Genomic DNA, 13,221 nt, shown 5'->3' with positions numbered 1-13,221 from the left:
AAGGTAGAATCAATGGCTATAAGTGTTATTGTGACATAAATTGCAAATACATCTTACTAGTTTTATTTTATCTTTTGGCTCCTAATTATGACATGAAATATTTGTTTTACACTGCAGAATTAAATGTATTATATATTTAAAATATCGAGACATTTCTATAATGTCTTGATCTAATAATAAGATTTCTCTTGCCTTTCTACCACTTAATTTATTAGATGAATTAATAAATTTATCAACGTCATATTGAGCAGATTAGCTCAGTGTTGTCTTGTGCTCTTTAAACAAAGGATGAAAACAGTTGCTTTCAGTTTCGAATTTTAACAAATGACCCAAATGACCCTCCAATATGTAAGAGATGTTTATATTCTAGACATTAGCATAAACTGAAGAAATAAAGGGTATATTTTGGTCATGCATGCTGATATTTCTGAGCATTTAGCATTCTGGAAGTCAGTGTCATGTCAGTCAGAATGTAAGTGGGAACTACAGTGGTATTTTTATGTTTCCTCACATCTTTGTGATTTGTGGGGATCTGATGAAGCCACAGCTGTGCAAAGCCTCCTGCAGAGTCTACCATGGCAGGGGTTGGAGCTGCACACCCAGCTGCAGTTTGGGGCCAGGCTGCAAGCTCACTGGGAGCACCGTGTCTCAGCAGCACAGAGGTAGGTGCCTGAGTCCTCCAGCTGGGCACCACTGATGTGCAGGGTGCTGTAGCGCTCCTTAGCATCGAATGTTGACTTTAACCTCCCGTTCTCCTTTGTTCCTGGAGCCAGGAAGAACAGATGGATGAGGCTGCCCCTGGGATCCTGTCGGAACCACTGCACAGTTGTCATGGCAATAGAAAAATTGCATCTCAGAGAAGAATTGGTTCCCTCATGGAGACTCAAGAATGATGGGCTCTGCTCCACATTATTTCCTCTCACCCCTGTTAGAAACAGAAAAAGAAATCAGAATTAAAGAGAGGTATCTACCCATATCAATCAAATACCCCATGAAACACCCATGAGGAAGAATGCACAGGAGATTTTCATCTACTTTCTCCCCCTCCTCCACCAACATTTCTGGAGAATCCCAGATAGGAACTTAGCTTCGCACAACTCACAGCAAATCTGCACCCACAGAATCCCCAGCACAGCTCCCAGGTTCCTCTCCATGGCCCCTGTCCACTTGCTGGGATGACTTCTCTCCAGCTCTGAAGGGGGTCAGTCTTGTGCCCAGACAACTTGTGCTCACAGACTACAGGTTCTCTCTGAGTCACTGAGCTTCCTCATTCATCTGAACAAGGAACTCCACCCACCTCCACCTCACGACTCTGCACTGTAATTGCTCCAGGACTGTGGAGGGCATTGATGTAGAGCCCAGGACACTGTGTTTCTAATGTAACACGTAATATAAGGAGTTTGAGGGGGTGAGAATGTTTGAGGAAAGAGAATGCATAAATACAGAATGCTGGTGGAAAAACTAATCATTTGTGTGTGTGTGTGTGTGTGTGTGTGTGTGTGTGTGTGTGTGTGTGTGTGTGTATTCATTCACATGTTTGTGATACGTATTGTATTGGAATAATTCCAGTTTTTTTTAGTTTGGTGAATTTTAAACATAAACCTAAAAGAAATTTTTTTAAAAAGTAGAGTTGTTTTCTCTTGAGTGTCAATTGTCATAATGCCTAGTAATTCTATTTTGTTTATATCGGTTCGGAGAATTATTCTTAAAATAGATTTATAAACACACGGATCCAGTAAACAAACTCTAGATATCTGTGGCTTTCTACAGAACCATTGAGAGCTAAAGACCCAGGTGAACTACACCTCATCGCCTGTACCTCTTGCTTTGGGAATGGATTGCCCTATGTCCTTATGTCTCTTCTCAGTGCTTCAAACCTCAGGGTGACTGAAGAAAAAGTAATTTTAGGAACCCTGCAGTGCCCCCTAGTGGACTGACACCAACAACAAATGTGATTTTAAGCCGTCCTCACAAGCCTCATTAAACCAGCCCTTTACTTCCTGTTGAAATAAATGCAATGGTCAGAAGACAAGAGTGTCTAGAAGGAGTTCTCAATAGAAGAAATAAAAATGGCTTTAAAACATCTCAAAATTGTTCATCAACCTTAGCAATTAGGAAAATTCAAATTAAAACAACTTTGAGATCTCATCTGACACCAGTCAGAATATGTAAATCTATAAAACACCTCACAACAAATGGTGGGGAGGTGCACAGAGGGTAAAGGAACCTGCACGCATTCTCAGGGGAATAACGACTGGTGCAACTGCTCTGGAAACCGGTGTGGAGAATCCTTAAAACATGAACACTCAGTCTACCACAGGACCCAGCTATGCCACTTCTTGGTCTCTGTCCCTCTCCACAGATGCTTACCTATGTCCACTGCTGCTCTACTCACCGTAACTGGGAAACGGAGACAACATAAATGTCCTTCGTCTGAAGAATGAATAATGAAACTGTGGTGCCTACATAGTATGGAATATTCTTCAGTGCAGAGGAAAACGGCATCATAAACGTTGCAGTTAGATGATGGAACCAGAAAAGATTCTTGTAAATGAGCTGAGACCCAGAAAAACAAAGGCCACATGTTCTGCCCCTGAAGTCCTGAAGTCCTAACCTCAGTGGAAACTGTAGAGGCTCCTAACTCCACATCTTCAGATGAAGTGTGTGACCTGGGGTCACCACAGAGGCCAGAAAGGAACAAGGGAACGTGTGGCTGGGGAGAGCCCCTAGAGATGGGAAGAGCAAGGCAAACAAAATGTAATGGGAGACACAGGGAAGATGAAGGGAGGGGAGGGGAGGGGAGGTCACCATAGAAGGAGAGAGATGGAGGAATGTGGGATTGAGTGACTCTGTCTGAAAATGCCGTAAGGAAGCATAGCAGTATCTATGTACCAAAAAATACATAAAATGAAAATGAAGATATATATATAAACATAGCTTAGCTTAAATTAAGTGTTTGTCTGGGCTGACCATCTTGCTCCCAAAATCCATAGATCTTTAAAAACAAAATGAAACAACAAACAAAAAATAACAACAACAACAACAACAAACTAACAAAGAACAAAAACATATCCCTTTCTCTCTTCAACTTCTTCTACATAGCCCCTCTCCCAATTCATGTTGTCTTGCTGCTTTTTCTTTAATTGTTGTTACATATAGAGTCTGGAATATATAGATAACACCTGCTCAGAGTATAGAATGTAACTTGTATGTATATGATCTCAGGGTAGACCACATGGTATTCAATAATAAATTGGGAGGTTCTTCCTTGGATAAGACTGTTCTCAGCATTTCTTAGCTGACCACAGTGTTTTGTGTACAGTTGGGGCTCTGTGGGATTTTCCCCTTCAACATTCACATGTGTAGTGGCTGTCGATTAGTGCCATCCTTGCTTAGGTCTTCTCTAGGCAGCCATGTCATTGAGGCATCGTGGAACTCACAGTGAGAACTGAAACACAGTTCTGTATGCTGATGTTCCAGTTCATGTTGTTACAGAGAACAATGAAAGCTTTATCAAAACAATAGAAGGAGGAAAAAAAAATCAAGATTTCCAAGAACACAAAAATATTAAAACTACCCAGATATAAAAGTTAGCAAACTATCTATAAAAGGCAATCTTCTGGGTGAGTCAGAACAATAATTCTTGGCACATACTTCTTTGGAAAAATTTAATCCAAACCAAGAATGCTGAGGAGACACTGTAGGGCAGGCTGTGTCCTCCTGACAGTGCTGAACAGATTGAAATCTGCTCTCTCACCCACTAACTCCTCATAAGCAGCACAGCCTCCCCTAAAGCCAGCCCACTGTGCCAGCGGCCAGAGAGGGAGGAGTGTGTGAGGAGAGAGGCCAGCCTGTCATGTGAATCAGCTCAGACAACAGGAGGAGGTGCAAGTAAAGGTTGAATTAATATTTAGACAGAATGGGGGATGGGAATTAGGCTGAGGGAAACACCAAGAATAAATGAAGCAGAAATGAATGAAGCTAAATCTAAAGTTTCCATACACTGAAATGGTGACTGGATTGCTACTCAGCCAATCTGGATAATATTCCTTCAGATTCAGTTATTACCACAGGTCCTTGTCCTTACAGTCTTTCATAATTAGCTTCTTCTTGAATTATAATTTTGTATCTATTCTTTCTGGAAACATGCAGACAATGGTAAGAAAAGGCAGACATCAAACTTACACGTGATTCCCAGTGGACTCAGTTTTGTACATGCACACACACATGCACTCATACATATATGCATACACACTCACATACACATACACACCCACACACATACACACACTAAACACATACATACATTTATACACTCACATACAATAAAATCACATAAAAAGCAACAGTTTTGCTGAAACATCTTAAATCTTGCTACCCACTCTAGAAAAATCTACGATGAAATTTCAACATACAGTATAAGATTCTTTCTGTGTATGTGTGTGTGTGTATGTATGTATATATGTATGTATGTGCATGTGTGTACATGCACATCTTCATATTCACTGCAGAAACTCATAAATATTAGAATAAGGAGGACTCAACAATCTTTATATGTGAAGAATAAACTTATAAGGCTATTAAGGACTGAACTGTGTCTCTCCCAAAATAATTATGGTGGAGCCCTCACACTAAGGACTTCAGTGACACTTGAAGATAGGACATTAAATGGTAACCAAAGTAAAATAAATAAAATAGCACAGGGGGGCTGGGCCATCAGATTAATGATGACCACGGACCTGCACATCCTCTGAGAAGGACCATGTGAGCACTCACAGAAGGCAGCAGCCATCTGTGGCCACAGAAAGAGATCTCTGGAAAAGCGGGTCCTGATCACACCTCCATATAGGACTTCACCTCTAAGGCTTCAAGAAAAGAACTTTGTGTTGTCTCAGCCACAGCTTGTGCTGTGCTGTGAAATCAGATAGTGAGTCCATTGAAAGGCTTAACTGTAGAGATGAAAATACCCAACCTTCAATCATTCTACCTTCATCCTTTCTTTTAGAGCAGCTGTCTCCTAAAATAAAGTTACCCATTCTTGCCAGAACATTCTTGAGAATCAAACCTAAAGGTCTGATGATCTTAATTTTGTCAAGGTGCTGGGAAGAGTGGAGTCTGCCTCTTACATACAGAGCACCCAATGCTCATGACAAAGGAGTGAAATCCTACTGTAGTTTCCTAGCAAGGCTTTAAGTGTTTTCGGGTTCAGCACTTGAACCAAGCATCCATCCCTACATCTTAAGTTTGCTTAGGATATCTATAGAAAAGGGCAAAGTACCATGGCGTGGACCTTGATAGTTTGCAGGGACCATTTCTAAAATTGTTTTGTAGCATATGCCCATGTCAACTACCAAAAGAAATGGTGTACATGTGTACCTGTGTATGTGTAAGAGTGTACCCTCCGGGGGTTGCCAGCTACCATATTACATGAAGACCATAGCAGAGGAAACTGAAATCCTACTGCAACAATGTGACTAATACAAAAGTCTCACCTCATCTCACAGAGGAAGGGCATACAGCAGTTTTCCTTAGCAGAGCATTGCCTTATTACATAGTATGACCAAACAGAAAAAGACTTTTTTAAAGACCTTTACTATGAAGGTTCTTTTATTATTATTATTCTTACATACATTTATTCCGTCTGGATAGGATTATATACAGTTTTGAGGGAGGTTGGGGTCTGATAGCATATGTTTCCTATTGGCTTGGTTTGAGATGCTAGGGATGCCTCATAAGCATGTCGAGAGAATTAGGGGCTCTGATGGTCACAGTCCTCTCTATGGGGGACTGTGGCTATGTGGCAGGTCTACTGTCCCTTTGGGTTCCAGGGCTTCCAATCCATTTCAGCCTTTACCGGGATTTCCGTCAAGGTCCACTGTCCCACATGGAAAGACAGTTTTGGTTATTTGTTGTTGTTTTAATTTATTTATTTTTTTCATTTTTTTTAAATTGAGTATTTCTTATTTACATTTCAAATGCTATTCCCGTTCCCAGTTTCCTGTCCATCAGCCCCCTAACCCTTCCCACTCCCCTTCTATAAGGGTTTCCCCTTTCCATTCATCCCCTATAATGGCCCCCCAAAATTCCCCTACACTGGGGGTCCAACCTTGGCAGGACCAAGGGCTTCTCCTTCTATTGGTGCCCCAACACGGCCATCCTTTGTTACATATGCAGTTGGAGCCCAGGGTCAGTCCATGTATAGTCTTTGGGTAGTGGTTTAGTCCCTGGAAGCTCTGGTTGGTTGGCATTGTTGTTCTTATGGGGATGCAAGTCCCTTCAGTTCTTTCAGTCCTTCCTGTAATTCCTCCAACAGGGGTCCCATCCTCACTTCAGTGGTTTGCTGCTAGCATTCACCTCTGTATTTGACATGTTCTGGCTGTGTCTCTCAGGAGAGATCTATATCTGGTTCCTGTCAGCATGCACTTCTTAGATTCATCCATCTTATTTACTTTTGGTGGCTGGATATACACATGGGCTAAGTGTGGGGCAGGCTCTGAATGGCTGTTCCTTCAGTCTCTGCTCTAAACTTTGCCTCCCTATCCCCTTCTATGTGATTTGACTAAAGTATATTAGAGACATAACTTTTCCAAATAAACATGGTATACCTCATGGGTGATGACCACGGACCCACACATTCTCTGAGAAGGACCCTGTGAGGATTTAAGGAAGGCAGCAGCCATCTGTGGCCACAGAAAGAAATCTCTGAAAAAGCAGGTCCTGATCTCACCACCTGTACCTCGACCCACTAACAACCAAATATTTAATCCCTAACAATTCCTTGTCTAGCCAGTGTGAGACACAGTGGAACAGAGTGCAGTGCATTTGGCTATGAGGTACTGTACTGCAACGACAGTGATGGATGATAATGATGGTGGTGGTGGTGGTGGTGGTGGTGGTGGTGGTGGCAGCTGCCGCCACCAGTGCACAGAAGAACATGTGGATCTATCTATGCGGGTGAGCAGAATGAGAAACAGAGAAAGCCCTGTCATGTAACTCCCCAGGCCTGAAGTTCTCAGCCAGGCCAAATGTGCAGTGGCAAGAATGGGGAAACCTATCGCCCACAGCAGATGAGTGGAGTGGAAAGGCATACATGAGCATTCCTGGGCTGGTGTAGGCTCTGTGTCTTATGATTGTTTACACTGTCCCTGCTTTCTCGTTGCATTATAAAGAAAGTCAAAACTAAGAGATTATCAGAGTAATATGTGAGATAGGACAAATACCATGGTCTTCTCATTTCATTAAAAAACAAAAACCTAAGAGATTCCCAGAGTAATACATTAAGGTCACTTGGTATAAGATCTTCAGATAAATTGTGCTTCTGTTTGCTTTTTGTTCATTATTTATTCACTTTACATTCCAATCGCAGCCTGCCTTCCATTCCTTTCCTCACACAGTGCCCCCCACTCCCCAACCCTTCTCTGAGAAGGGGGAGATCCCTTCCCTGGGTACCAACCTACCCTGGCACCTCAAGTCACTGTAGGACTAGGTATATTCTCTCCCATTGAGGACAGACATGGCAGCCCAGCTAAGAAAACAGGATCCACAGACAGGCAAGAGTCAGGGTAAGCCCAAGCTCCAGTTCTTGGAGGAGTTGCACGAAGACCAAGCTATGTATCTGCTATGTACATGCAGGGGACCTAGGTCCAGCCCAGCCCATTTATGCTCTCTGGTTGGTGGTTCAGTCTCTGAGGTCCAGGTTAATTGATTCTGTTCATCTTCTTGTGGAGTATCTATCCCTCTAGGTTCCTCAATCCTTCCCCCAACTCTTATACAAGATTTACAGAGCTCTATCTAATATTTAGCTGTGGGTTTCTGCACATGTTTTGGTCAGCTGCAGTATAAAACCTTTCAGAAGACAATTATGCTGGTGTCATGCCTGCAAGCATAACAGAGTTATTAATAGTGTCAGAGATTGGCTCTTGCCCATGGGATGAGCCTCAAGTTGGGCCACTTGTTGGCCACTCTCTCAGTTTCTGCTCCATCTTTGTCCCTGCACTTCTTGTAGGCAGGACAAATTTTGGGTTGAAAGATTTGTGAGTGTGTTGGTGTCCTTATCTCTCCACTGGGATACATGGCATGGGTGCAGGAGGTGGCCACTTCAGGATCCATATCCCCACTTCTAGGAGTCTCAGCTTGAGTCATCTCATAGACTCCCTGCACCCTTCTTTAAATCATGTCTCTGGCACCTCCTAGAGATGCCCCCACACTGATTTCTGGGGGTGAGGGGATCAGGTGTAGAGAGATCCTGGGAGATATAGCTGAGAGCATGTTTCTGTTCAATGCTAAATTATATATGTGTGCATGGGTATGTGAATGTGCGCATGGTGTGTGGGTACAAGTGCGTGGTGACATGTACTAGCCCATGTATATGCATGTGCATGCCTATGGGTATACGTAGAAACTAGAGAAAACCCTTGGATGTTCTTCCTCATGTTCTGAAGAGATTCTCTCTCTCTCTTTCTCTCTCTCCCTCCCCCCTCTCTGTGTGTGTATGCGTGTTTATGTGCACATATGTGGATGCCAGAAGTCAATCTTTGATGTCCTTTGTCTGAAGCTATTTGCCTTGTTTATTGGAGATAGGCTCTCTCACTGATACCTGGAGCTCATGGTTAGCTTAGGCTGGCTGGATAGCAGGCTATAGAGATCTATCTGTCTGTCCTCACCTCCCTGCACAGCCACCATGCCCTGCGTTTTTGTGCGTGCTAGAAATCATGCTCAAGTGCTCATGACTCCATGGTGCCTACCTACTTCCTTTTCAGAGCCAGCAGCAGCTAGAAAATTCTCCCTTCCTTTTCCTTTTATCCTGAGTGTTCATCCTCCTCTGCTGTATGCACAGCAATAAAATGTCATCTTCTACCATTGTTTCAAATAGAGGAAGAAGAAATTAAAATTCCATTTTGGAGCCAGTGAGCACTAATGTCCACTATGACTCTTGCCTCTGTTGTCTTGCAGGACATGGCGATATTAGGATAAGATAATCTATGTTTATTATTACTGTAGTAAAATCATGGAAGGTAGGGAGGAATCAATGCATACTAACAAAAGATGCAGAAGGACTCATACTACAAATTCTCAAAGTAGATTTGAAGAATTTAAGATGGCAACAAAAATAGAATAGTACATTATAATAGTACATTTATAACTGTGAAGAATTCTTTGAAAAAATACCAATGAGCTCCAATTCCTTATTCTCCTGTTTTATTTTTAATGGTTGCTAGAACTGACAAAATAATGACAGATCTCTAAGCCTTTCTGTTTTTGATAAATTTCTATATCAACTAAAATGCACCAAATTCTTTCCTAAATGGGAGTACTTAAATATCGTGACAAATTCTGATCGGTGTAATTAGCACCAAAAGAAGAATTATAGGAAAATTGACATGAAAGGTAGGAGTGAAGGTAGCCTTCAGGACAGAAGCTGAAGAGCACACCTTCCACTTCCTGTGTAGACAAACACAAAATGACAAATGAAAGCTTCTGTCTTTTCTCACAAACACGACCAAATGCTTAGCGCAGTCACTGTCCAAGCAATGGCCACTCAGGAAATGGTTCTCATGGAAAAATGACGGTAGCCTCCATTCTAAAGAATTATGATTGAGCATTATATAATTTTGAAAATATGCAAAGAGCTTCTTAGACGAAGTCAGACAGTGGATATTTTAACTGGAAATGAGCTGTGCAAAGGCAGCTGGGACTGCTTGACACCCCTTTTCTCCTCGCCAAGTTGAAAGAGATGCTTCAGAGACCACAGGAGAGATCTTGTGTCTGAGCACCCACAGCCATTGGTGTTTGTGTTCAGCTCCCCCTACAGCCCCAGACACTGTGCGCTCAGAGCACAGAAGTACACAGCCGAGTCGCTCCAGTGCACAGAGGCTTTCCGCAGGTGGAAGGAAGAGTCACTCTTGCTGAACTCAGTCTCAAAGCCGTTCACACCTTGAACCACGGGGTCTCCTGAATAGTACTTGAGGAGCAGATGCAGCCCCTGCTGTGGGTACTGGACATACCAGAACAGGTAAGGTGACCAAGGGGAGGAATAGTTGCATCTCAGCTGCAGAGAGGCTTCTTCAGAGACAGTGACATGAGCATCAGGTTGAGTCACTGACTGAGCTTGAGCAACTCCTGGAAGGGAATATTAGGTCAGTAAGTGAAGTGCAGATTTTATTGAGGGTATTCAGAATGCAGGGATACAGAGACCACAAGGATGCTGTACTCACTCAGGAGAAAGTTTATCCCCAGCACTGGGAGGAGAGCCAGGGGCATGGCTGAGCCTTGGGAAGGCTGCGGCTCTGTTGTGGAGGAACTCTGAAACAGACCAACTGGAAAGTACCAGAGGAAACAAGAGCTTGAAAGCAGGAAGAGTCTGCTGGAGAAGTCTCCCACACAGATAAAAACCGATGCTGCAAACAGGAACCTGAAACAAGTTTCGAATACCCGATTCTTGTCACTTTCCTTTGCTAAATTCTCAGCCAGCTGTGAGAAGGATAAGGTGAGCAGGTGGAGATCTTCAAAGGAAGAAGGAACAGTAGTGAGTGCAGCAGCGCCCTCTGGCGGCCACGTGAGGAACCAAATCTCCTGAGAGTCCACAGCCTGCTGCCTCCTGCTGTGTTCCTATTTCATAGACAAAGCAAAAACTCTCACAAAGTACATTGTGTCTTTTCTAATTTAAGATATTAGTTCTAGTATTTTGGTGAAAATGAATGGGTTGTTAATATTCCCTATGGAACCAGATTATGAAATGTACCTCAGATTTTGTGTGCAGTTTTTTCAGGCTGAGTGTGAATGACTACCTCAGCCATGGTGGCAATGCATTATGGTACCGATATTTCGCGAAGTTAGATTGCCTCTGCTACCTATGACAAGCTGGGACTCCAGATGAGAAGGTTTTTCTCGCTAGAGTTAGAGGAACTACAACCTAGAGACCTCCATGGCTGGTGAAAGTACTGTCCCCAGGAAAGAAACTTGTGATGAAAACCTTAGCTCTTTCTGGGCCAGTGGAACACATTGACTAAGTCACGGTAGCCTCTCTTCCTCTCAGGAACAAGAAGGAAGATGGGTCCTCTCTCATCTGTTCCTCCGTGTGGGGATTGTCTCCTGGGGAAGGGTTACCTATGCCAGCAACATGCCAGCAATGTGTGAATGTTTAGCCTAGGAATGAGGCTGTGGAAGGTGTGTGTGTGTGTGTGTGTGTGTGTGTGTGTGTGTGTGTGTGTGTGTGTGTGTTTCTGTTTCTTTCAAATTTCCCCATAACTTAAAGAGCAACAGTAGAAAAAAAATAAACTCAAATCCACAAGTGTTAGAAGAATGACAATCATCTAAGAAGTCAGATAGGCAAATACTTCCAGAAGTTTGGTCAGAAAGAAAGAGGCACAACACAAAGAGACCAGCAACTCATGCTGGCTTTCAGTTTACTGTGGCAATTTACCAAGCCCAGCATGTGTAAAATTCAAGGACGCCATATTGCCTAGAGCAACCCAGCTTTCTTGTCAGTGATATAATACAGCAGGATTCTTTACTTGTCTACATTGACAGAATTCAACTCCCATAGTTGAAGAACATCAAAAATCACTTGAATTACTAAACTCATATTATTGTTTAAGAATGTTAATAAGTTAGGTAGGAGATGGGTCAGTGCTTAAAAGCACACAAATAGGAAGCCCTGAGGTCAGATTTCCAGAGCTCATGTATGACTGTGCATGGCAGCATATGTCCACAAACCCATTTCCTCTAGAGCAGCACTTCTAAATCTGTGGGTCAAGACCATTAGGTGGATGGATCAAAGGGCCCTTTTGCAGGAGTCCCCTAAGATTATCAGAAGTTTCAGATAGTTACATCACAGTTCAGAACAGCAGCAAAACTGCAGCTACATAGTAACAATGAAAATGATTTTATGGTTGAGGGTCCTCACAACATTGGAAATGTATTAAAGGATGGCAACATTGGGAAAGTTGAGAACTTATCCAGAGCGAGATGTGAGATAAAGACAGAATATCCTCCCAGGAAGCACCTGGGAGCAGCTAACCTGGAGTGCTGAAGACGAGACCCTTTCTCAAACAAGGTAGAATGTGAAAATATGTAAATATATTACATTTTTATTTATAATTATTATAATATATGATATGCCTCAGGTTGTCTTGTGACCAATATTCATGCACCAAGGCACATGAATGCCCTCAGTTACACAGATGAGATTACACAAACACTATACTCAAACATCTCACACACACAGTTACACACACACACACACACACACACACACACACACACCATACACAGCACTGACACCTATTGAATACATGCCACACACATACATACACATCACAAACATCACACAGATATAAACACATCACATGCACAGACAAATATTAACATGCATGTCACATACAACCTGGACGCCCACACAAATAGTGCCACAAGCACACAGAAACAATCTATGTGATAAATATATATTTTATATCATTTTAAATTTAAAAGTTTGGTGCCTATTTAAAGTATCCAATGTCTCTTTAAAAGTACAGTTTTTGTATTTTAGTATTGTTTTATTTAATTTATTTTGTTCATTATTCTCTTTATTTACATATCAAATGTTATTCCCTTTCCCAGGTTGCCCTCTGTCAACCATCCACACTCCCCCTGCTTCTGTGACAGTGTTCCCTACCCACTCTCTCCTTCCTCCCCACCCTGGTATTCCCCTACACTGGGGCATCCAGTAGTCACAGGAACAAGGTCCTCTCCTCTCACTGATACCCAACAAGGCCATCCTCTACTACATATAGAGCTGGAGCCATGGGTACCTCTGTGTGTATTCTCTTGTTGGTGGTTTATTCTCCGTGAGCTCTAGGGTGTCTGGTTGGTTGAAAAGTACAGTTTTTAATTGTTGTCTCATATAAAAATTTATCACATATATCGTATATATATAATGTTATTATATTATGTGATATATTTACATTACAATATTATTACTTATAATATTATAATATATGATATAAAATAACATTATATAATATTACTGCATTGTTATATAATATAATATGTTTAAGTTATAATATGTAATGATAAATATATATACACATACATATAATTTTTATAGGAGCACCCAATTGAAAAACTGATTTTGAAAGAGACATTTTAAATAAGGTTGAACTTTTAAAATCATACTATATTTTACATTTTAGTATTAGCATTACAGCTTTGGGTAAAAACAAGAAATGGAAGGTTATGGAT

The 13,221-nt window shown here is 41.9% G+C and overlaps 2 gene segments (V, D, J or C); both read right to left on the bottom strand.

Moving 5' to 3' along the window:
• Window positions 1–629: 629 nt before the first annotated feature.
• On the bottom strand, window positions 630–1,169 carry LOC116913197. The segment is given in 2 exon segments: window positions 630–925; window positions 1,103–1,169. Coding segments are annotated over 2 exon segments (348 nt in total).
• An 8,352-nt stretch (window positions 1,170–9,521) lies between these two features.
• Window positions 9,522–10,480, bottom strand: LOC116913519. The segment is given in 2 exon segments: window positions 9,522–10,119; window positions 10,215–10,480. Coding segments are annotated over 2 exon segments (360 nt in total).
• Window positions 10,481–13,221: the final 2,741 nt, after the last annotated feature.

The sequence above is a fragment of the Rattus rattus genome, chromosome 12, assembly GCF_011064425.1.
Source record: "Rattus rattus isolate New Zealand chromosome 12, Rrattus_CSIRO_v1, whole genome shotgun sequence".
In the NCBI taxonomy this organism is placed as follows: domain Eukaryota; kingdom Metazoa; phylum Chordata; class Mammalia; order Rodentia; family Muridae; genus Rattus; species Rattus rattus.
This window is presented reverse-complemented; position numbering and strand designations above follow the sequence as displayed.